The sequence below is a fragment of the Boleophthalmus pectinirostris genome, unplaced genomic scaffold (genome assembly GCF_026225935.1).
Source record: "Boleophthalmus pectinirostris isolate CB_2022bp ecotype Guang Dong unplaced genomic scaffold, ASM2622593v1 HiC_scaffold_16, whole genome shotgun sequence".
Classification (NCBI taxonomy): Eukaryota; Metazoa; Chordata; class Actinopteri; order Gobiiformes; family Gobiidae; genus Boleophthalmus; species Boleophthalmus pectinirostris.
Genome location: NW_026571095.1, coordinates 21,956,535 through 21,982,951, shown reverse-complemented (window position 1 = coordinate 21,982,951; position 26,417 = coordinate 21,956,535). Strand labels below are relative to the sequence as shown.

Genomic DNA, 26,417 nt, shown 5'->3' with positions numbered 1-26,417 from the left:
ACATAGACCACGATACAATACATATTTCGATACTGTGCACTTTCAATTCGATACGATATATTTCAAATCGATTCGATACAGTTTAATAAAAAATAACTTCTTGTGCAACTAACTTCCACTTCTTATGCAAAGTTAATATGAAACACACCCATTTTAATCCTTAAAACTGTGAAAATGTCAAATGTGTCACATCAATGGGTTTTCTTCCTCTAAACAAGCAACAAAACTAAATAACTGGGTAAAATACACCAAAAAATACTCTTGGCAATATATCGATACAACAGCGCATTTATTCAGTTTCAGATATTCTTATTAAATACCTTGAAAAGCATGTATTCTTACTGTGAGTGGCGTCGCCTCTTCATACATCTAGGGTCTCATTTAGAATATTTTTGGTATTCTTACTAAAACTGAATATCAGAATAAAAAAAATACAAGCATCTTCATATTTAATTTCTTTATAAATGAGAACCCTGACCCTGTCGCTTGGCCTAGTGGGGTCACCTGTTGTGGAAGATACTAGAGAAAACAATAACATGTCCATGGAGGATGTGGTGAATCATCTACCAGAAATTTTACACAATGCACTTTTAAATGATTGTTTTGGTGCCATAAAAAGTTCATATAATTCAAAGCTTTATAACATCAAGTGGGCTCCACTACAATGTTCATGAGTGATTTGCTTTACACAATCTGACTTTTTTTTAACCACTGACATAGTTAAAAAATTAAACATAAAATAAAACGTGTAAATAAATATGTGCATAAAATAACCTGTGATAGACTGCTTCTCCTCCGGCAGATCTCAGCGTCTCTGGGCTCTAGTTGGAAACAGGAAGTAATGACATTCAATGGGCTTCTTCCACTGTGTTAATAATGCTTTACAATGTTTTAAATGTTTATTTTTCTGAGACGAACAATGCAAAGAGTGTTATTTTGATGTAAAAAATAAACTATGGAAAAAACGCACTGACTTGAGTTTCATTTTGTTGGACTATTATCTACTAGTGCGCATCTTTTTACACTTTGTGCTTTGCTTGAGTTGTAAATACAGTTTCGCCGCCCATTTAAGTCAAGCTTTAAACCAGCACTGCAGACAAACTAAAAGATAAAGAGGCACTTTACTCATTTTCTTCAGTAGGTTTTCCTCCACACTTACAAGATCCTGGCATTTACAAAAACATCTAGTCCAACTTTTGAATTAAAGGTATATCACGCATAAGTGACTCTTGTGAACTTTAGGCCATTTTATAATGTTTTTACCTCATCAAAAACATACCTGGAGTTCTGTTTTGTTAAGTTTGCACATATTTGAGTAAACCTTTATTAGTCTGTTGATCTCCAAAGCTCAAAATGCTCTGTACCACCTTATGATGTCATGTAGTGATAGGTTTTAAGTGAACGGCTCCTTTTAGAGAAGAGATTGCTAATTTTAGGTTGAAACTGTCCAAATGATTCTAGTGAAAGTGTATGGAGTTCAAAAACACAGTGGAGCACTTCCTGTATTAACACATGACATCACAAGGTGGACCAGAGTTTTCAGTTTGAGAGAAGAACTCAGCCTAAATATGGAGGGTTTGTGTGTTAAACGTGTGAATAAAACAAAACAGGAGACTCCAGGTATGTTTGTGAGGATGATGAGGAGGAAACAACATTGTATAACATGGATCAGAAATAGTGTAAAAGGCTTTTTAATGACTTCTTCCTGTAAGACTAATTAAATAGGCCCATCGTAAGTGTGGAAAAAATAAGATAATGCTCAAAATATATTCACATAAAATAATTAACTATTACACTAATTAAAAGCTGGTTTTATTTCATTATGTGCAGCTCTTTGGAAACCGCCTTTGTAAAATGTGCTATAAAAATAAAGTGGATCTGATTCTTATTTTTAGCTTAGTTAGAGCAAAATATAGCCTGATTAGAGGTAATGATAAGAACGGCTTACTTTCCATGCACTCAGAGTTGCTTTACAATCTCATACATTATTCATTCACTCTCCTTATGGTGGTGGCAAGATACTTCTGTAGCAGCTGGGATAAGATGAAATGATAACACAAGGTGAGCGTTTTGCCTAAGGACACAACAACAGCTCCTCTAAATTAACTCTTGGGAGCATTTAGACATGTTAGAACCAAAAATATACCTGGAGTTGTGTTTTCTTTCAATCAAACATGTAAGAGTAATTCTTTATTATTAGTCTGTCTACATCTCCAAAGCTCAAAATGTGCTGTTTCACCTTGTGATGTCATGAAGAGGTTAACAGCTTCCTTTTAACTTTAATTTAGAGCAGGAGTCTCCAACCTGTATCTATCCACCCCCTTACAAGTATCTTGCCAAGGGATTTCTGAAATATATATACTGTACTCCATAACTCAAATGTGATTAATTACCACTGTAAATGTGTTATTTTGAACTTTGTGCACTAATAAATGGATAATGGTTTATGTTTTATACGTATCCAACTGTAAAATATCTAAAGCTTGCCCTCTTATATCAACTCAATGTCTTGTGATCGCTAAAATGAGTAGCTCTCTGACATTTTCATTTGTAAAGGTAGATCACTGGATGCAAAAGGTTGGAGATCCCTGGTTTAGAGAGTGGAAATTCCAGAGCTAAAATCATTCAAATGAAGGTGTATAGAGTTTAAAAACACAGTGGAGCACTTCCTTTATTACCATATGACATCACAAGGTGGAACAGCATGTTTTCCGTTTGAGAGAAAAACCTAAATATGCAGGGTTTGTGTGTTAAACATGTATGAATGAAACAATTCCTGGTATGTTTTTTGACGAGGAAACATAATATGGATAAAGCTGAACACTGGCGCTTTAAAATGCCTGTACAGTATTTGTTTAGTCACTAAATATATATATATATATTTTTTTTTATGGTTTATTGGTTTTCCTCCGTCTCAAACCTATAGTAATATCATTAGAAAAGTGCTAGAATCTGAAGAAATGAATGAGCTCCTTCATTTAGAAAGTTTATTTAATACAAATATGACCAGATTGTTAGCTTTAGGTCATTGGTCTCTTCTTACAACAACATTTTTATCTTTTTTACATACTTCAAACCACATAACAAATCAACACAGCATACAATTAAGGAATTCAGACACAATCAAACAGAGCAAGCATCACCTTCTAACAAAATAAAATAGAAGTCCCACAAAATAAAATACAATAAGAAACAAAAGGCAAAGGTGAAATCAGCATATACAGTAGACTGCTAACATACAGCAGTGAAAACAAAATGATTATTATTGAGTATAGATTATAATATATACCGTGTTCCCAGGATTATAGAAGATGAGTGTGATGTGTCCACACAAGATGCTTCACTTTCATAGAAAGAATGGAAATCCTTTTGTTAATTTGAAGATAAAACTACTTCACTAAACTTCATAGATATTTAGACTTCATATGTAACAAGCAAGCAAACAAAATGAAGTATAGTATTAGATCAAGTGATGAAACTAAAAAATCAGCCCTGGAAAACAACATCAGAGACCACTGCAAGTTAACAGATAAGACATTTTTAGACCTGGTTTGTGTCTGGTTTTGATCCTGATTTCTCCTGGTATAGACTTGTGGTACTTTGTTGACCTGACTGAATACAAAATCAGCCCGATCAGTCCATGTATAAGTTTTCCGGTGGAGGGACTGCTACAAGCTTTTCCGTCTCCATGCAAAGTTACAGGTCAGATCTATGGAGAGGCAACGTCACGCACAGTATGAATGTGTGTATTTCAGGTATTTTGGGATAAATAAAAAGCTGGGGTAAATAAAATGTACATTACAGGTCAAAAGATTTAGAACACCCTAATTTTTCCAGTTATTTATTGCAATTCAAGTTGAGCAAGTCCAATGAAGAGCTTGAAATGGCACAAAGGTAAATACTGAACAGCCAGAGGTTAAAAAAAGATAAAAGATACAAAACACAAGTTCAAGGTCTGCCAAAACAACCTCAGGAAAAAAGAACAAGATGATAAGCTTGAAAACATGGAGTGTCCAGCACAGCCTCCAGACTTAAACCCCATCGAGTTGGTTTGGGATGAACTGGACAGAATAGTGAAAGCCGAGCAACCTACAAGTGCCACACATTTATGGGAACTTCTGCTACAAACTTGGGAAGAATTTTCTGAAGAATATTTTATTTCTATTGTAAAAAAGAATGAGCCACGAGTGTGTTCAGCTGTTTTATCTGCCAAAGGTGGACACTTTCATCAGTTCAGTCAAAGTTTAGAATACGTTTTGGTCAACAGTAAATAGTAAACAGTAAAAAAAACGGAAAAAGTGTGGTGCTCTAAACCTTCTGACCAGTAGAGTATTCAGGAAATACAAGTTTAACATTACACACAAAGTAACAAAAAATCTCGTGGAGACAGCAAGTTGTGTCGCCAATCACCAGAAAAATTACATAGTAGAACTTTAAAGACCCTGGTTTAATTTCAGGTTAGTCTTCACTGTTAAGACATGTTTTAGAATTGCTTAGTTTAAAGTTGATTCAGTTGTAGTTTAGTCCAAGAATTGTTTCGTAATAGTACTTTTAATTAAAGATACATTGCAGTGGTTTCTTGTCATTTTCCTCGAGCTGTACATTGGAGCTAATTGAAAACAAAAAAGCGAAATAATAAATGAAATAATGTCGACCTATAGTGGCGATTAAAACAAAGCTATAGCTGTCATCATTACAAATTGTGCTTCCTGAATTTCGTCTCGCATTTCTCTCAAATATCATCCTCATTTTTTACCATGTGCCCATTGTCGCATACACATATATTCAATAAAGCACTTTGAACAGCTTCCTGTACTCAGTCAAGTATTTCCTGTTTGTTTCTACACAAAAAACAGTGGCTCTTCCCCTTCTCACGAAAGGATAAGGATCATGCACACAATTACCTCAAAACACTAGATTTCAAAACACCCACATTAGTACCAACAAATAATTAACATATTTAAATAGTCGCTTCATCGCTTGGATTCTCAAATGGTGCAAAACAGAAATGAGAAAATGAGAACTAAACCTGAAACTGAACCTAGACTGGACCACTTTGAGATATCTAAGAGGTATAAAGTAATTTTGATTGTGTAATAGTATATTTTTTAAGATAATATTTAGATTTTTCGTGACCAAAATGAACCAAAATAGCAGTATATTTGCTAAATACGTTTCATTATCTGACTATGTAATCTAGTTATCTAGGAAATGCGTCTGGTGAGGGTCCAAACTGGCTTTAAAATTAAAATTAAATTAGTTTTTTTCTTAATAAAACTTAATCTTAATCAAAATACCAGATGAGAATCCAAGCAAAGTAAAAAAATACATGTGATATCTTATTAAGCCCAAAAAATAGAGGTACATGTTCAACTCTCGCATACTCTTCTTGCCTATAGCACAAACAGGACATGTGCCAACTATAGCAAACCTACATCTCTGCTGCAGCTTAGTCAAAGTGCGTTGAATTTTGATACTTGGTTGGTTGCCGTGATCCACCACACAACCAAATACATACACACGCACTTGAGCTAGCCAGCGCCCTGTGGTCTTAACAAGTGACATTTCCCGAACAGAAATCTCTCAACTTAAGCTCTTGGTTCCATCTCAAGTGTTTTCCCCTCACATCGAGATACACATTTGAATACAAAGCTGCAGAAAAATGGTGCTAGTGGATCATGTGTGTTATTCCACGTATCACTCTAAAACAAGGAATAGTTGGTACAAAGATTGTGTCCAGACGAAACACTACATCAGTGAATTAAAATGTGATAGGAGATATTTATTTCACTTTGGTAAATGTGTAAATGTAGTAAAATTTAAATCTATGTGTGTTTTTCCAGCTCAAATAAGCAGTTTTGTGAGAGATTTACTATGGAACTTTTCGGATGGAGATGCCATTGCTTTGCCTAGAATGTTCCACAGTATGGCATTTATCTTATCTACCACAATGGAGACAAACAGCAAAGAGACAAACCTGTGTTTTTTGTTTGTATTTAAGCAGAAAATGTAAAAAATGAACCAATAATGCAATATTGTGGAAGATAACTATCCAGGTTGGCGCCACCTAGTGCCTCCGCTCTATCGCATTTCTCTCCAGCGACTAGGTCAGGAATCAGAATACACTAGACGGTTCGCAAAAACCCCTGAAGTGCGAGTTTGGGGTCCAGACAATCAGCGAAAAGCCATACATTCTGTGTTGGCAACGATTCCCAAGATCGAGGATTTAAAGCCGGAACAAAGAGAATGTTTGTTGAATTTTATCAAGGGAAAAAACGTTATTGCCCTTCTTCCTACTGGATTTGGGAAAAAAACTTAATATACCAGTTATCCCCGTTAGCGGCGCATTACAGACATCACGACCAAATAGCAGTGATTGGTTAAATGATAAAAAGTACACACCTACTGGCAAGCGAACAAATTCTAACGCTGTGAGGTCAAATGGCTTCTACGAAGTGAAACCGTCTGATGAATCAGGCTAGAAGACACCAGGCAAAGCATTGACATCTCCATGGAGACAAGCTGGTTGTGAATCCCAAACAGAAAAGTTACATAGTGCACTTTTATTTTGAATAGAATAACAGAAATAACAATTTCTAATTCACTGATGTAGCCCTCTATATTATTATCATTGTTATTATTATTAGTGCATCTCAATATCTCCACATTGCATTGCTGCCAGTCAAATTTCAGACAACCAAAGGCAATGCAGTTTAATAATTTAAACATACTAATCAACATAAATAAAGTTAAACACACACGATCGAGCCAAGTGTGTACAAAACATAATATTAAAACAACAGCAATAGACAATAGCTGCATTTTGTATATTTAACTTTTCACATTCTTGTTGGTTATAGAATATCTAACTGTGTCTCTGCATTTTACTTATTTAGTACAAACTTCTAAGAAAAGAAAAATCAAAATCTGCAAGTGAAATCATGACCTTTCCGTGAGTATTAGTGAAGGTTAGAAACAAAAATCATGTTCTTAATAAATGCAGATAGACTTACTACTATAGTAATATGTTGTTATTCACTGATCATAGCATACACTATAATTATATATTTTTCTTAAATTGTTTATTAAATTAGAACTGTCTTCACTATTTTGACCAACTAGACAGACAACCAAAAAAATAGCAACTTATTTTTTCATTTTTTGTAATAATAGAAATTTATATATTTTTTCATATGGTGTAGAAATAATTATTTTCAAGTTAAGTCATCATTCTCAATTCAAAAAGTTAGTCTTTTTTTTAATATGAAAAGCAGATATTTTTATTATTATTATCTGGAGTTTGTGTCCTTCCTGTGTAACTGAGTTCAGCCGGGCTTCCTCCTGCTGTCCAAAGACAAGCATAGGAAAGTTTAAATAGGAACTGAACTGAATCAATGTGTGTAATCCGTGTGTCATGCGTTCATTCATTTTTCAGTATAAAACCAAAAATAAGAAAACTAAAAAACAACAGTTTTCTTCATTACTTGTCTCCAAAACCAAAATGAAAAAACAGATAACGATTTGTTTTTTCAGTTTTCGATTTTGTGTTCAAATGAATAATGGAAAAAATGGATAACGGCCGTTTCCTTAGACTTAGATCAGGACTGAGTCTGGGACCGGAACAGAGACCAGGACTGAGACCGGGACTGGGACCAAGACCAGGACAGGACCGGACCAGGACTGAGACCAGGACTGAGGCCGGGACCAGACAGTGATTGAGACCGGGACTGAGAATGGGACTGAAACCGGGACCAGACCAGGACCAGACCAGGACTGAAAATGGTTTAGTACTGGTTCATTCCTGGTTCAGATCGTATGCAGTTCAGAAGTCCGGCATTGCAGTTTAAGTCAGATAAACGGGAAATGGCTGTGTTTTTCATTATTCATTTAAAATTTTAAAATTTAATTAAAAAAAAAAAAACTAAATCGAAAACTGAAAAAACTAATCGTTATCTGTTTTTTCATTTTGATTTTGGAGACAAATAATGAAGAAAACAGTTGTTCTTTTCATTTTTTGATTTTTGATTTTATATTGAAAAACAAATGAATGAATGATAAACGAATCGTGTGTACTTGCCATGTTGGTGACTGGTACTTTGCTAACCAACAAAGCACTGGTGAGGGCATACTCTGCGTACAGCTTGTAGTAGCAGAGATACCCGTGATTTTGTACAAATACTAAAATACAATTGGCCGCTTTGACATGAAAACCATTTGAATACTTGATCACACTTTTTATATAAGCCTTGATGTATTCTATGTACCTCATTAAGTTCAAAGTAACAACCTATAATACTATGTAACTAGTACTTAGGGTGTAATTACAGGTTGATGGTGCGTTATATTGGCATTGCTTCTGGTTCATAAAAACACCCTTTACTTTATGCAATGTTGTAAAAGCAGCTATTTGTGAGGGGAAATTAAATAAATTTTCCAGTGAAGCAATAAAAGTATTTTGTATTGGATAAGAACCATATGGACACAACTGCGAGTGACAATCCCGGAGTTTTGTTGCTTTACTATGGTTCCCAGGTACAGGACTTTTAATGTAGTAGCAAGTAAGTGTGACCAGTTATTTTAAAAGATGTATTATGTAACTTTCCTGGAAGGTCTGTCACGCCTATGAAGATGTTTTTTACTTTGCTTTGAATGTTCCATAGAAATGCATGTTTTCCAACCGATAAAAAGTAAACTATAATGCCATACTCTGAATCATTCCAAACAAAGCAATACATCTCCATAGAGTCAAGACAAACTGGTAGTGGAACCCCCTCTCTGAAAAGTTACATAGTGCACCTTTAAATTAGTTTAACCATTATTTCTACTCTCAGATGAATGCTTTTGGTCAGTAGGAGGAAGAGGTGTTTTCTTGTGGTGTGGTCTTGTTGTTCGGTTGCTTGGTTACCTAAAGCTGCATTGAAGTGCACAGATTCGCGTCCTGTTTGCGGTCATTACTGCGGGGTCTGGTACAGTCGGGATCAGAGCAGCTCGTCCGGGTTGATGTCCGGCAGAGGCTGTCTCCAGTAACAAAAGGAGCTGAACTCTGGCAACACGAAGGCCTCAGTCTGCTCTTTACTCAACAGAGGAAAGACGTGCTCCACCAACTCGCTAAGCCTGCAATACCTGGAGAGAGCGACAGCGAGAGACAGAGTGGAGAGAGATGGGAGAGGGGGGGAGAGGAAGAGAAAGCAGAAGAGAGAGAGGAGGGAGAGAGGTAGAGAAGCAGGTTGAGAGAGAGCAGAAGGGAGAAGAGAGAGAAGAGAGTAGAGGGGAAAGAGGAGAGAAGAGAAAAGGGAGAAGAGAGGGAGAGCGAGAGAGGGAAAGAGAGGTTGAGGGTATGGGCGAGGCGGAGGGGGGTTGACGGACAGAGAGAGGGGGATGTGGAGAGAAGAGAGAGGAGTGGAGAAAGGCGGAGAGAAAGAACCCATGGTCATTCAAAGACAGGCAAGGACGATGATACAAAATGTGAAAAATGAAGTGAGCCGAGCAAAACAGAACAAGACGACGCTGGTGAGATTAAAATTGTGAGTCAGATTCACCACAAGAAATACAAAATATTGAAACCACCGGGGTTAAAGAAAGACTGAGCCAAAATAACAAGGACTATGCCAGGCAAAAAAGGATTTATCTACTCGCAGCAGTGAGTTATACAGTTTTAAGCACTGCTCCAAGTGGTTTGATCTGCGAAGTCATGATCCCACAAATTGAAAATAGTTCACTTTTGAATCTGACCTTTATGCTTTTCACTGAAGCATTTGTCTTTTTGTTTGGATACGAGTCGAGACTATTGAAAAACTATTCAGGAAAAGTTACATGTGATTTTTATGTCTACAATAACAAAATAAGAAAGTAATATATTTATCACAAGTGTCATACCTTGCTTCTTTAACTTCTAAGAAGATTAATTATCAATAGTCTATGCTTTTATTAGCACTTACTGAATCACAGGCTTTTGTTGACTGACAAATCCAGAAGGATATGTCTGTATTTTTTTTATACAGATGGATCAGTCTAGTCCCCACACCCTCTTCTGCGTCTCAAGCAAACACGATGTTGCAATCACTTTTTTTTTTTTCCAATGACGCATGTTAAATGAGGTAGCTCATTGATCACCTATGATTTACAAACAAAATCACATTTCTTCACTTCAGATTAACAGAGTTTAATGCTTTGCTCATTGATTTAGCAGAAATTTGTGGTGTTTTTCAGTCCCTTCTGATATTGTTTCCTATCTTTTTTCCCCATAAGCAACTATATTTGTTTTGATACGAGCGGACCATATATGTCCCTGATTGAAAAAGAGGAAACCAGACGGGTGTGACTGGCAGGTGGATTAACCAAACGATGACCAGGCTCACATCTTCGTAAAGTAAAGTGTGTGTACTCTGGGTCCCAGGCAACAGGCCTTGAAGAGTTCATTCATTTGAGAACTCATGACTACAAGGCATAAACATGACCAAGGCCAAAAAAGATCAAAGCTGTAGCAGGAATCCTGGGAGATAACCAGATAATGCACATCCAGTGGGACCAGGCACATACTGTAATATGAGAAGCTGAATGATTGATAGATGAGCGGACTTACGAGGATTTGTTGCCTTTGGTCTGCTCCTGGATCAGCTCTCCTTTGGGGTTCACGGTGAAGATTCTGCACTCGGGGACCCCCACCTCCTTATAGGCAAACACATCCTGAAGAGAACAGGAAGAGATTAGTTTAGGTTTGGCTGAAAGTGTTTTGACAGTATCCATAAACAATTGTGCAACCTTGTGAGAAAAAGGTTGCATGGTGTGGCTTGTGAATTACTTCTGTTGTATTCAGGGGTGGAAAGTGACTCATTTCAAATAGCGTTGTCATGATACAAAAATATCAAACTCAATTTTGATACTAAGCCATAGATTTGATACTCAATACACAGTCTGATACACCGTGATAATAAAAAACACCATAATACTTTCTTTTATATTCTCATGTGGTCTTAAATCTGTGTAATCACTCAGTTGTCCAGGTAGGTTTCATAGTGGTCCATGGGTGTATACTAGTCTGTGTGTGTGCTCTGATACTGATAAAAAAAACAAAAAACTATTTAACAAAGATTAATACCTGTGAATGTGATTTTGTTAGGGCTTGCTCAAATGAGTATCTAGTTTCAATAACAGTATTAATATCGATTAGTATCTAATTTTCGATATTTTTGACAACTTTCATTTCATCTTACTTAGGGGTGTAACAATATCCAAGTCTTACGATACGATATTGTCATGGTATGAATCTCACGGTTCGGTATTTACTGCGATATCATAGGAAAGCTCACAATATAGTGGGGAGGCTCACGATTAGCGATGTAACAATATCCAAATCTCTCAGTACGATATTTTCATGATATACATCTCACGGTACAATATATAATGTGATATTTTGTGGAGCTAACAAAACTATGAATATGCGACTGTTTCCTCTTAAAATGCCTTGACAAGACAATCCAAAGAACTAAGACTTTAAAGTGCTTAGAACTGTTATTTCTTCATGTAGTCTGCACTGAAACGGAGCAAAGGATCACGGTCTGCGGTCTTTTCTTCGCTATTGCTGTACCATAACTCGTAATTAAAGCAAAGAGACTTGTAATTCGATATATTGTGATGGTCTATGATATTATTGTGAGAACTTTGACGATACAATATCACAATATTTCGGATACTGTTACATCCCTAATGTTACTATAATGGAGTACATTTTTGGGTAATTGGGCTTTTTAAGTAGATTTGAAATTGACAAAAATTCTAGCCATGCAATTGTACTTAAATTTAGGAATTACTGAGCAGCAAGTGCCCAATAACTTTTGGGAGCAGGACTGAATACACGTTTAACAAAGTAAAACAAAACAAAACAAACAAACAAAAATATTTCTTATTCAGAAGAATAATTTTAACCACTCTCAATGTCTGAATCTCATTATATAGAAAAATCTACTTTCTGTTCCCACACAAATTGAACATAACACTATCTATTGTACCGTCCTGCTTGACAGTTTTATACAAGCGTCCAATGATGTAACTCGTCGAAAGTGGAAAATAATCACATTATTGACATCAACTGCTAATTTCCTGTTTGTGCCATTCACTAATGCATGAAATGAGAGGACTTCTGGGCTAAACATTGGACAGTGAATGCTCATATTGTTTTAAAGAGACAGAGAGGAAGATTATGTAGCGGGGTGGTTCTTGTTTGTTCAGCTGAAGACGTGATGCTGTGCCCGGTTAGTCTGACCTCAGCCATGGGTCATCACAACATTGATATCATTTGTTTGTTTAGGGGCATGGTAAAATCACAGCATATGGAGTTACTGTAGAAAGCACTGGTTATAGGAAACATGAGGGATGGAGTTTTATTGGAATAGTGTGTCATAAAAAGGCTATTGTGTTTTATGGGCAGAGATAATGAATGATTGGAAAACACTGTAATCTTGTGATAGAGCATATGACTATCACGTTTAATTATGTGCTGCATACTAAGCAAAACATTATGTGCTTTTGTCTGATGTATAGTTATAATCTATGACACCGGTCGATCATTATGTTATATTTTGAACATTTTAGATTGCAGTATTGATGCAGAATCCTACCCGTATCACTCTAAACAACTTCCAGTGAGTAAGCAAGGGGGAAATCATTATAACTTGTATAGTCTTACATAATAGGTCTCCTCCTAAAATAAAGCTACTACAGGGATGTCAAGATTATTTGGTTAATCAATAATTACTATTATTGTACGGTATGAGTAGTTTTTAACTGTAATAATATAACCTAATAATTACTAATCATTAAAAGCATTAAAAACATTTATGTGACTGTTTATGTCACTTTAACTTTACTATATATTTTAAAATTTCATTGGGGAAATGGTAATTTCAGAGGTGGGACCAAGTCGTTGTTTTGCAAGTCTCAAGTAAGTCTTAAGTCTTTGACCTCAAGTCTGAGTCAAGTCCCAAATCAAAGACAGGCAAGTCCAAGTCGAATCTCGAGTCACAGGCCCAATAAGTTCCAAGTCAATTCGTCTGCTTTGAGCTTCAAGTCATTTCAAGTCTTTAAACCAAAGCACCAAATGTGGCTGAGATTTTTGCAGTTTATGTAATTTTTAAACTAAATTGTACTTAAAAAGTCACGGTACATGAGTATTTATTTAAGAGTTGTAGAAATGCACATTTTTTTCAAGAGTGCGAATTATTATTGTCAAAACGGAAAGAATGAAGATTTAAGAGTGATTAATAACAGTTATTTTGTCAACTAGTCTAAGCATCAAATCTTCTCAAGTCACAGGGCTCAAGTCTGATTCAAGTCCCAAGTCACTGACCTTTAAGTCCAAGTTGAATCCCAAGTCTTTGTCTATTTTATCAAGTCAAGTCCTAAAAGTCCTAAAAACTCAAGTCTGACTCGACTACAAGTCACGATTTGCAAGTGCCCAGCTCTGGTAATTATTAGTACAAAGTAAATTAAATCACATACAAAATGCTTACAATTATAACGAAAAGTATTACAATTATACTTTAAAAATTGTAAGATCATATTTAAGACTTCTATTATAATCACAATAAATAGATGATTCTTGACATTCCTAACTGAACAAAAGTTTTGAAGCGCATGCAGAGGAGGCCTTTCTACTTGATACAGCAAACAGAAAACAAGAGCCAAGTGTGCGTCATAAAGCGATCAAGTAGACTCCTAAACAGTATTTTACTCCAAAATATCTCTGACAGAGCTCAGCAGATAAAGATTAGAAGCTAGTGCAGGTTTTCGGTTTCTGAAAATACTGAAGCTACAGTCACTCAGGAGTATCCTCTGTCTCTGACCTCAGCCATGGCTCACACAGCGGTCATATCATGTTTTACTTTAGTGTGGTCCTGATATTCCTGTATGGAGTTACTGTATCTTGCTGGAAACTTCGTGATTCACAGCAGATCTATGGGTGTGTTTGTTGTGTCTGGCTCTATCTGTCAAACGTCCATTAACTCACATTAGTCCTATTCCCAAAAGCGGCGTAGAATGGCTGTTTATTGTGCTGGAACAGGTTCCTGATGTCCGTAAGGCATTCGATCTTAAAGATTTCAGGTTTCTTCTCGATAACTTCCCTGAAAGACAAAAAAGGACTTTGATTAAACACGGCATGGGCAGTATTTTATTCATAATGTTTTGCATAGCATGTAAATTAGGTGGGTGTTGTTGATAAAATAAACCTTTATTAGTCCCACAATAAGGAAATTTCAGTGTTGCAACGGTCCTCATCCAACAAAATGCATTTAAAAACGTATAGCAAATATCATTGTGTTTAATTGTATTTCACACAATTATACTTTTCAAGACACAGTATGGAGTAAATGGCTTTTTTTTAAGCAGAAAGAATAAATCCAGCACTAAACCTGGACTAGACCTGGACTACAACAGACCAAATCAAGTCTATATCAAGACCAAAATCAGACCATGCATATACATCGCATCAGAGTGTGAACTAAAGTAGGATAAAACCTGGAACCAAGAAAGCCAAAGCCTAACCTGCCCAGTGCCTTAGACATGCATTACCTGTGAAAGGCAGAGAACAGGCTGCTGGGAGAGAGCATGAGGGGTCCACGAGGCAGAATGATCCCTCCATCATTGACCCACTGCAGGTAGCCGCGTGTCATGTCCGCCATCCCGATTGCCCGCGCAGAGCAGTACAGGAACTTGTACCCGTTTCTGAACACAGACAGGGAGCTCATTAGGGACCGAGCCACTGGACTCAACCATCAGGACCAATGTCATTAGAGATACTAAGAATAGCAACTAAACTGACTGCTTTGTGAAACACTACGGAATTTTGTGCAGTCATAAAAAATTTTATATTTGATTTTGTTACTAAGAAAATGGTATAATACTCAATATATTTTGATTCCATAATGGCATAAAAACAGTATTGATACTTACTTTGAAATCCGTATATGATATTTATACTGTTACAGTACTGAGTATCTGTTACTATCTGTCTATTATATTGTATTAGCACCCTAATATAATGCTACAAAATACAACTTCTCTATTCTCAAGAGCAGATGCAACTAAGAAAGAAAATTTAAATCATAAACAAGATGTCTATAAAGCTCAAATATAGTTACTAAAATAGCTTGAGAGATGTTTTGCACTTAGATTAAAACAACTGGTCATTATTGGTCATTAGTACATGCATTCAATATGTTGCTCTGAATAAATGCAATGCTAGTTTTACTCAGTCATGCATCGGTCAAACTATGAACAGACAACTGTGGACGTGTACCCAGACCCTGTCCAGACCCTTGATTTCAAACATAATGAGAGCTCAAATCTGTGTGGCACTTACTCAGCGACAGAGTGGTAGAGTTTAGCGATGCCTTGATGCGTCCAGTCCTTCCCCAGCTGAGGCAGAATCTGTCCAAATACATCAGACCTAAACCAGAGAAAAGGTCAAATTATTAGAACAAGGAGCGGGTGATGAAACAAAAAAAATGTATCACAACTCTCACATCACTGGTTAAAGGTGAAGATAGAAAGTTACAAAAATTTGCCTTGTTTTCCACATTTCGAATTAGGTAATTTGAAAGGTGCACAAACTTTTCTGCATGTTCTTTCTCTTTCTCCATGGAAAGAATGCTAGAGTATTCCACAGTATGGCATTAAATCTATCTATATCTGTGGAATGTGTGTGGAATAATGTGGATACAGTATACTATAACTTCTAAATGGAGACAAGCAAGCATCAGACCACCTACCAGGAAAGGTACATAATGAACCTTTAAAGGGCCCATATTACGCCATTTTCTGATCTATGTTATAATAATAATAAATCAAAACATACCCATAGTTGTGTTTTGTTTCATTCACACATGTTTAACACACAAGCCCTGCATATATAGGCAGTTCTCTCAAACTAAAAACACTCTGGAGTAATCCTGCATTATTAGTCTAACATGTGTGAATGAAACAAAACACAACTCCAAGTATCATTTTGATTTGATTTGGCTTGTGTAATATAGCACTTTAAAATCCAAATTCACTTAAGGGTATAATACTTTTACCAACAGGAGTGTGTGAGAGGGAAAAAGTAGTTTGCATCATAGAATTTGATTTTGTACCTTCCATGCAAAGGTCAAACTCAACAAACACAAGACATCAGGACTTGAGGAGTAAAGATTCTTGGATATCACCAAAAGTTCACATAAAACCACTTGGGAATGACAACCTAATCTTCACAGCCCTGTAAATCCTATAATGTATGTGTTTTAGGGGTTTAAAGAAGGTCACTCTCCCCTCATCGATACTTTTCATTATAAATAACAAACAGAGCTCCGGTTAATGAGGATACAATAGCCATAAGGGAGGAGCTGTCTGCACTGGAGCTTATGGCAAGTATAGCCTCTCGCTGAAATGCAAATAGGCTCATTATAGTGACGGTGCTCTCCCCTATTACTCAAAGAAAGCCACAAATGTCACAGGTTGGCCTATGGGGTCAGGCTGATAACAAGGTCTAGTCAGTGCGGGCAGCTGTGATTTTGACCACCTCCTGGCCCCGACACAGCTCGCAACGTCAATTTAGCTCCAAATGAGAACCAGCTCATTTTGGGAATAATTAAAAGCCCAAAGTAAACAGAACAAGGGTTATAGACTTAATTAAGACAGGCTATTTAAACAACTGGTAATGAAGAGATTCTCAAAGACATGGGGGGTGTTACAAAAAAGTAATTAAGCGATCGTTAAATCTATAATCTACGCTAATGTATATTTCTTAAATACTTACAATTCATAGCTTCATACACTGACTTTGATGCTAAAGTTACTCAAATTTGCTTTTATTTTCTAAACATATTATGTAAATCACCAAATGCTTGTTTCCATGGAGATTGCTTAGTATTGCTTTGCTCTAAGTGGTCCATATAATCGCATTAAACACTTCTATCACAATGGACAAGCATGTAAGTTACTGGTTAGATCTATGGAGAAGTGAGCCCACTCATAGTAAGAATACATGTGTAGTAAAGTACAATGAATCACTATATTTGCATAACTTTACAATTATTTTTGTATAGTTATCTGGAACACTTAAAATATTCTGCAGTGAGAATAGCTGAGTTAAAATAGAAATGATAAAATGTGTGGTAGCAGTAAAAGTAGTGCAGCCCCGTGCTTCAGCTGCGACCTATGAGGCGAAGAGAGAGAGAGAGAGAGAGAGAGAGAGAGAGAGAGAGAGAGTGAGAGAAAGAGAGAAAGGGAGAGTGAGACAGAAACAGAGAGAGAGAGAGAGAGAGAGAGAGACGTGTAAAAATATTCCCTTCACCTGCAGTCTGAGTCACCAGCGGCCCAAGCGCTGGCACACTTTCTTTTTCTGAATGGACCCAGAAGCAGCCCAGAGCAGAGCACAGTTTAAAACAAAACTGGCAAACTATAAATGAAACATTTGTTATTTTGAGTAAATTTTCAGTCACTGGAGAATTTTCAAATACAGTTATGCCCAGTAGCTGCCAATATAAACTGACAATGTTCTGCTTCATGATTAAATGCCTCACTCTTGTCATATGCAGTTTCTGTTTTTTACACCCCTCATCCACTTTTAGTTGTTGTTGGCATGAAACTCCAAGTGTATGTTCTAAATAGACAATATAACAGTTTTAAAAAATAAAATATTTAGCTTATTTTCCACTTGTTATTCAAATACAGTTATTCTTCTGGAATGGCATTGCATGTAAAAGGTGATAGTTGCAAAGGTTAATGATGTGAAAGTATTTTGTTTTGTAAGAGTTTATATATTTTTAGTTTTTTACAGTTTTACGCAATCAATTAGGATTACAGAAATAATTCACAGTGCAATTATTAGCTATGATTCATGTTGAAATGAGAACATCTTGTTCTACAATAATGAAATTACCATGAGTAAGACTTTAAAATCATGTTTATTATGTTGTGAGTCCATACTTGGTAATGGTGCCGTCGATGTCGGAGATGATGACTTTGTCGTCCCAGTTCCACAGGTAGATGGTGCCCTCACAGCGACATGTGCCCTGGTACTGAGTCGTGATGCTGAACGTCACCTCATTGGGACCCTCTTTTAGCTTCAGACTGGCCTAAAACACACAATACTTCACATCACACCTGTGCAGCACTAAATACAATTTGTGTATATTGTGTATATTTAATATGTAAAGTTTTCCTCTGTTTTTCAATGGGTGTTAAAAGTAATGGCTTCAACATGTGCTTTTGCTCTTGGAAAAACTGCAAAAACAATTACAGCTGAACCTGGGATCCCATTAGAAGTCATTATTTTCTACTGAGAATACATCATATATAAAGCCTGTGTGGGTTGACTGCAAACTGTTTATTAGATACTGAATCTGGCAACCCAGTAAGGAGCTCCATTTGAGCTCTGAATATATTAAAACAACAGCTTGATAACCAAAATGTGTTTTTGTAAATGTGGATACATCAACAACATTATCAAAATAATCAATATCTGATTTTTTTCTAATCTAAATACACATCTAATATACTTTCATTATAGACCCAGTGGTGGGCGTTAAATTGTTGATGTCTTTTTTCAACGTACCTTTCATTCATCATTCTGGGACTTTCTCGAGTCAAAAGAATACATTGGTATAGGTCTTTGGAGCCATCTGCAGGACGATTCGTGTAAGTGCATTAAATATAACAATTGACTGGCAGATGGCGCTCCAACACACTACAGGAATTTCTAATCTGGATATGTTTGGTTTAGAGGTAAATTATTGAAAGAATGCTAATATGTAGATAGAACTACATTTGATGCTAAAATTGTGAATGTATAAATAAATATAATACTGTAAATAAATAATTAATTTACTAGGTGCTTCATAGCACTTCTGGTTAGATGTTACTCTGATATGACCAATAAACATTGTATGTAACATGAACATTATATTGTGATATATGTAATGCAGTACTTACGATCTGGTCAGAGGAGAGACGTAGGGACTTCCTGTAGGTGTGCATGGTCGTGTGGTGCTGAGATTCTCCACTCTGAAGTCTGTCCTGACACGAGGCGGCGCTCACCTCCTTCGCCTCCTCATCACTGGACGAGTCTCCTACTTTAGCTCTAGACCACAAAAATGTGCCATGTTTTTTATGGTGTGTATTTTTCAGTTGCATGTTACTTGACATTTATAGAATGGCAATCAATGGGTTTCAGCTTCCTGTTATATGAAACCATTTCAAAGGACTTTTTCCACATATAAAAGATAATGTTATGACAACAATCGTAATTTTTCGTACGTCTGAAACCCAAGAAGAGAAACTGCATATTTACAGCAATGAGGAACAAATGCCATTTGCAGCCTTGTTATTACGACCAAGCAAATACTAACTAATTTAGTCTTTATACTGGGTTATGGGCAAAATTATAACATTATTTCCATAAATGGGTTAAATAAAGACAGATGAGTTCTTTTTAAATGAAAAACAAAAAAATATATAACTACCGTACACTTTTAGTTACCATGACATCTTCATCCTGTTACCATGTTATTACTATGCAGTGATGTGCACTGTTTTGTCATGCAAAAGTGCACAGTTTTAGTTTCAAACTTACATTAAGGGCATTTTGTCCTGAGGCAGCAAGGGTCCTTCTTCTAACTGGGACTCCTCCTTGGCTTCAAGCTTTGTCTCAGACTGTATGACAAAAACAATTTAAATGTGTCCATAAAAATTTGTTATTGTGAGAAAATCAATTGGATATTGCTACTTGTACAGTGATATCCTACCAAGCTACTTTCTAAAATGGTCCATTTATACTTGTCATTTAATTAGATAGAAGTTATCATTATATAGACCTGTTTGATTGTACTATCCGCCCGTTTTCGCCAGAACCACCAGCGCCCTGACTTCTTTGGCATTTTCTCCTTCATCCAGGCCTCTTCTGTAGCCTGTCATTCACAAAATACACCCATTAAGTAAAAATTCAACTATAACATTTGTATCTTCAAAAACTTATCTTGCCCTGTACCTTTGGTAAGTTTTTCTGAAACGCTTGAAGACTTAAAATTAAGGGAGCAGCAAGGGTCCAGTTGTAATATCTGAAAAGAAAGATACTAATTAAACACTTCCCTTCTACAAATACATGATTCTTGTCTTAAATGACTCACCGATTTCCTATCTTGACCACCAGATTGGGGTTATCTATAATTGCCGGGTTTTCAGCAAACTCATGATAGGTAATGATATGCTCCATGAACCTTTCTGCAATCATAAAGAGAAAGAAAAATGTTGAGATAAAAAGGTCTGGTAGAGTTAGCTAAAACATGTCTCTAGCATAAATGTTCTATAATCTACACTGATGGTCAAGAAAGAGTTTATTTTGAATTCAGAAAAAAATGCTAATACTATATTACAATTCTACAAAATCATTTCGATTTCATTTCAGTAATTGGTTTGTGTCAACTGTGCAGATTCAGTAATTAATAGCACTTATATTTAATGAAAACTTAAAATTTTGTTAAAGATAAGAGAGTATATGATTAGGGGAAGGCAATACTGACAAATAATTTCATTTCATTTAATCTGTACTAAAACATGTCTTTAAATGTATTAAATGTATTAAACATCCAGTTCAAAAATATCACTTTATAGCCTTATTTGGAAGTTAACGCCATAAATAATGTTTTTCTCCATCAGCTCTATTTGCCACATAAAAAAAAAAAAATCTAAACACGCATATTAAGTATTAAAAATATTGATATTTGGAGAATCTGTGGGCCCAACATACAATAAAATTCACATACACATACAAGTCATTCTAGGTGTACATCAATATAGTAGCAAATTGTTCTCATTTTACTGAAGTAGGATCTTAAGGTAGCTTTCTAATAAGGTATGGGAGAGTAGTGAGGTATAAAAATAGTTGAAGCACTGTATTGCTAATGTTGTAACTTGCAGATAAATACCTTTGGATATCTCTGCGTTCTCGGTGAGGCCTCCGCACAGTGACAGAGTGACGTCGGGCAGGTCTGAGGCCGAGTCTGACAGACACTCTGTCCCACTGTCAGCCGCTGCGCTGCCCACAGACTGAGGGGACTGAGAGCCAGAGCGCATCTCCGATTCCATCCAGTGTTTAGTGGCAGCTTCAGACTCACTGCAACAGAAAGAAATAAACAGTGATAAGTGAGATCATATTGACAGAACCCTTCCCTCAGAAAAATTACACATTGCAGCTTTAAGAGGTGGGACAGTTTTACAAAAAGTGTCTTGCAATTTGCCACATTCTTTATTTTGAATTTATTACTATCCGTATACTTTTATTCCCTGTTATTATATTTATTGTGATGTGTGAGTTACTGTGTCCAGATAATTTCCTTTGTGGATCAATACATTTGTCTAAGTCTAATTCAAAGATATTTTTCCAGAATTGTATAATTTTTTGTTGTTGTTTTTCACAGTTTAGGCAGTTCTTGTTAAGCCACAAGACAGAAGAATTGCCAACCAAAATTAAATTCACCAAATATCAACATAATCTTGCATAAACAAAAATTAGGCTTACTCCAATTCTACAGAATAGAACTCCAGGGACAAAAAAAAATGAATTCAAATTCATTACATAACTGTGCAACTAAATGCCAACGTGAAATTACCTCTTGGGAAAATATCTTGCAGCAACATCAGGCTCGAGTACATTCAAGTCATCCAGGTAAATATCCTCAGGGCCCTGGTGTTGGCTCCTCTTTGGGACACCTGCATGTATGTTTAAGACATGTCAGCTTTACTCATGTATGAAGACAGGAGTGACAAGAACAGGGCATGTAGTACAGCGTTATTAATTTCTATCAAGATACTAATCTGTACCGAACCTAGCATCGAAAATAGATACTTACTTTAAGTATTGATACAGAATAAAAGCTTTCCCGAATAGTTTCAGAAAGATCTTGAACTATATCAAAACTAGTATCATAGGTTAATATCAAAGAAAGTACTTTTAAGGGATGCACAATATATTGCAATCAAATCAGAATGTGAATTAAATTGTAAATGCTGCACTGCAATACAAAGTCCTCTGCAAGGTACAAAATATAACATGTGTTTACAGAACAAGCTTGTTATACCTGAAATTTCGAACTCTACAAACATGTTCTGAGAAGGAAGGGATTCTTGGATTAGTTTATCCGTTTATTTTTAAGCCTACTCTCAAATGTTAATACCCTGGAGTTGTTTACAGTGTGCACTCTGAACAGAATCCTACTTTTTATACATACATTACAAATATAATCAGAATGGAAATTGGGCTCCATTAGACTAACATTTGTTATTGTCCATATAAAAAAAAAAAATTCCTTAGTATCAAAATTTTGTTCTAAAATGTTAGAATGTGACAACTCTAATACATAGATAAGAATGAGATAAACACCTTTTTTCTTGGAGGGTGAATCTGTCAGTGGGTTGTGTGAAGGCGTGGAGGTGGGGACACTAGAGGGCAGCACATCCAGAGGCTCAGTGGGACTCAATAAAGCCAAGGCAGGATCTGGACCAGAACTAGGATCTGAAGGGCCTAAAGGTGCAATAGGTGCGACAGGTGCGACAGTGGGGACAGGAGCGACTGGTGTGCGTGGTTCTGGTTTAACTATAGTGCACTGTGAAGTAGCAGCAGCATTATTCCTCTCGAGATCAGTGTCATCCTCCATGGCTTCTGAACTCAGGATCACCCGAAAGTGCGTGCTCTCTGATGGAGTGATGGTGACCGTTTTGACTTCTGGCTTCTCCTTTTTGGTCACCTGCATAGAATAAGTATCAAAATAGATTTAGCTCACTATAATGTTAAGAGAAAGTATGTATTTGGCAAAAACCTGCCCTTATAAGTATGGCATATTTTAATCATTTGAAGTTCATAATAAATTGTCCAGACTTTTTATTAACAGTCAATAATTATTAAAAGTGTCTCTTTCACACAAAGTATTACCTAAGTAAAGTTTGGCTTTTCGAGCACTACCAAATGTAAAAAGTGTCTATAAAGAGAATGCACCATAGCTATAGTAGTTAAATTTTTTTAAATCTACGGAAACAGGCTGATAAAATAGATTCTAAAAAGGGCTAACATTGCATCCACAAACTACCTTACATAGTGCTGGAATGAATATTACAGTTTGAGAACAACTGATTTCTAATAAACGATTGCAGTCAAATTTACTGTTACATTGCTAACAGAAAAATACAATTTAAATGTGCTTCTTTGAGTCACAACTTTGAGAAATACTACTTATTTTCACAGTACAGTTTTTTTTTGAGAGCCCAGGTGTTTTGCTCTAACGTTAAAATATGTAAACATACCCTAGTCGTTTCAGGAAACTCTCCCCAGGTCCACTGGATGTGAGACTCCGCCCTCAGGAAGCTCTCTGAGGGTCGAACCATCAGCTCAGAGTCACTTTTGGGAGAAAAGGCTTCGGACAGATCATGACTGCAAAAGGTAACAGAGTAAAGACAGAAACTAAGTAAAAATCAGATAACTAGAATAAGGTGGAGTGTGTTTACTTGAACAAACTAAATCTGATCATCATTAACATTTTCTATCATTTTTGTCTGTGCCATATTTGTTTTCCTTTTTTGCATAAGTTTCAAAACATGCACAGATGTGAATAATCAGAAACAAGTCAGAATCGTCACAACAGATGTATCAATTTAGATAAAATTTCAATTAAAAATTGTGTGGTGTGCATGTAAGCATAGCCAGTGAAAGCAATAGTGGTCATACAGTATGTAGTAGAGTGGCTGTGTACCTGTCGTCTAGGGGCCAGTCTCCGTCTGAAACTGGATAGTCCAGGCTGTGTCTTGGGGCAGGCTGTTTGGACTCAGTGTCTTTCATTGTGGTGACAGAAGGTGACCTACAAGGGGAAAATACACAATTAATGACTGTAATATCACAATATCTCATCTATTTTTATGGTGAAGTTACATTAATACTTAATAAAACTATAAAACAAGAGTTGTTTGTTACACAATGGTGTGTATACATTAGACTTTATGACACCTTACTATTACTATATTGCATATATAGAGATGGTTCTTCATTACAGGTCAAATGATGCAATAGCTTGCATTGCAATAATAATATTTTGGAATACAGTGTGCAACCCTGCATTACCAAATTTTTATTAGTTTTGAAACCATGTGTTGTATACGTCCATTACTGAAAGTTGATGTGCTGTTTTCTCCTCTCACTCTGTCTGTCATCACATTAGCACTAAAATTGCCATTAGCTGTACCATTAGAGGAACATTGTACTGTCAAGGTCGGATTGATGAAGTAATTAGGCTGCATCGATTATGTGCCATGTAGATACAGCACATGCAAACCACATCAATGTACCTAAATCTTTTACTTCAACAGTTCTGTCCACAAATTACATACATTTTAATCTAATTAATTGCTCAAAGAGAATTATAACAAGCATTGTCTTTGTTAATTATTATTATACAGGTTTTTAGCCACTTTGGCATAAACATCTTTACACAAACAAAATGCTTTGATTCATTATGGTTAGTTTAATAATTCAGCAGCTGTGTCGTGTGTTTTAACAATATAAATAAGGATAATTCGAACAGAGATTAAAGGTGCACTATAGCTTTTTCTGTAGAGGATTGCCACAAGATTGTCTCCATGGAGAGGTTATTTTGCTTGGAAAACAACACAGTGGGGCATTCAACTTAAAAAAAATATATATATATGCATGTTTCAGGTCATTTTTAACAATCAAACACCTTTTCAGATCAACATCTCTTTAATATCATAATATGGGGCATTAGGCAAAACTTTTGAATTGGAGAAGCACAGATGGCCGACACCCCACCAGAAAAGTTTAATGGAGCACTTTTAAGAAAGATTTATTACTTTTTTTTTTTTTTTTTTTAAATGGGCAATTCTTATTCATAAATAAATTACAAACTATATCCCTCACCTCGAGACATGGTTGGCAGTATCCTCATCAGAGCTCAGGTCCATCTCAAAGATCTCCTCATTTTGCCCGTTGCCGGACGTAGCAGCAGGTGTGTTGTTAGCAGCGTTAGCATTAGCAGCAGACATGGGTGGAGTCAGCTCCTCTCTGCGTGGGTCTCCCTTGTGCTTCTTCCTCCTCCGTCGCTTCTTCTTGGTGCTCACAGTGCTGGACGTGGGGGGGTCAGGGGGGTCATCTGCATCGCCCTGCTCGTCCTCCAGGTCTTTAGGGGCCCTGTGTTCCACCTCAGAGATCCAGAAGAGGTGACTCTCGGTAGGGATCGGGGAGGTGGCCAGGTGAGCCGGGATAGCCTGCTGGAGATACAGGAGACAGGATGTTAGACAGTAAATCATAGTAGCTATATCGAGCAAATGTAGTTTTAGATTCAACCTCAACCACAAATATTCAGCATCATTTCTATAATCTGATGATCACTTCATTTTGTTTTGTAGGTTTAGAGATTTTATGACCACAAGACCCAAACCTCTATATATAATAGATAAAGTAACACAATCAGTAAATAGTAGTGATGTAACTATATCCAAATCTGTCGGTACGATATTATCACAATATGCATCTCATGATATTTATTGCGATATTTTGGAGAGGCTAATATAATTGTAGATGGGACACTTTTTTGCGTTTAAAATACCCTGACAAGATTTTTGTGTGAATTATTACTGTCATAAACGCAAGAATTCAAATAAAAAAAAAACAAACAAAAAAAACATATTTCTTCATGTTGTCTGCGCTGACATGAATCATGGGATATGTAGTTCCAGATGTTTATTAACTATTGCTACTATAAAACAATGTATTTAAGCAAAGGATTTTGTAATTCCATATATTGTGACAGCCCACGATATTACTGTGACTTTTGACAATATGATATCACGATATTTCGGTTTCGATTTTTATATTGTACAACTGTAGAATAGACCCACAACCAACACATCTAAAATCCATTTCTTTCTTCATAGTCATAAAAATGTTATAAGGAAAACGCCTCTTCAAAAAATCGCGTGCGGTCGGGGACAAAAAACCGGGGTGGTGGTCCCTCTGTAAAAACCGGAGGGTGTGTTCCAATATAGGGGATCACACTCCTCAGCCTTCCGGTAAGGTCTTGCAGGGTACTGGAGAGGAGAATCCGGCGATAGTCGAACCTCGGATCAGGAGGAGCAGTGTGGTTTTCGTCCTGGCCGTGGAACACTGGACCAGCTCTACACTCTCCATAGGGTGCTCGAGGGTTCATGGGAGTTGCCCAACCAGTCCACATGTGTTTTGTGGATCTGGAGAAGGCATTCGACCGTGTCCCTCGTGGCGTCCTGTGGGGGGTGCTCTGGGAGTATGGGGTCCGGGGCCCTTTGCTAAGGGCTGTCCGGTCCCTGTATGACCGGAGCAGGAGCTGTGTTCGCATTGCCGGCAG

General features: G+C 36.6%; 1 protein-coding gene across 3 annotated transcripts in view; it reads right to left on the bottom strand.

The window, feature by feature from the left end:
• Positions 1–2,973: 2,973 nt before the first annotated feature.
• Positions 2,974–26,417, bottom strand: part of lpin2 (lipin 2) — a 36,432-nt gene continuing 12,988 nt past the window's right edge. Inside the window, exons 4-20 of one of the 3 annotated variants that reach the window (XM_020929156.2) lie at positions 24,956–25,305; positions 23,778–23,882; positions 23,332–23,458; positions 22,415–22,778; positions 21,645–21,744; positions 20,961–21,148; positions 20,163–20,256; positions 20,024–20,093; positions 19,851–19,943; positions 19,610–19,689; positions 18,970–19,117; positions 17,965–18,113; positions 15,359–15,445; positions 14,569–14,721; positions 14,006–14,120; positions 10,583–10,686; positions 2,974–9,123 (exon numbers count right to left, since the gene is read on the bottom strand). In XM_020929156.2, coding sequence (XP_020784815.1) covers positions 8,979–9,123; positions 10,583–10,686; positions 14,006–14,120; positions 14,569–14,721; positions 15,359–15,445; positions 17,965–18,113; positions 18,970–19,117; positions 19,610–19,689; positions 19,851–19,943; positions 20,024–20,093; positions 20,163–20,256; positions 20,961–21,148; positions 21,645–21,744; positions 22,415–22,778; positions 23,332–23,458; positions 23,778–23,882; positions 24,956–25,305 — 2,472 coding nt within the window. In that variant the 3' untranslated portion in view covers positions 2,974–8,978. Of the gene's footprint in view, positions 9,124–10,578; positions 10,687–14,005; positions 14,121–14,568; positions 14,722–15,358; positions 15,446–17,964; positions 18,114–18,969; positions 19,118–19,609; positions 19,690–19,850; positions 19,944–20,023; positions 20,094–20,162; positions 20,257–20,960; positions 21,149–21,644; positions 21,745–22,414; positions 22,779–23,331; positions 23,459–23,777; positions 23,883–24,955; positions 25,306–26,417 lie in introns of those variants that run through there. The other 2 variants (XM_055152134.1, XM_055152135.1) reach the window with 2 other exon arrangements.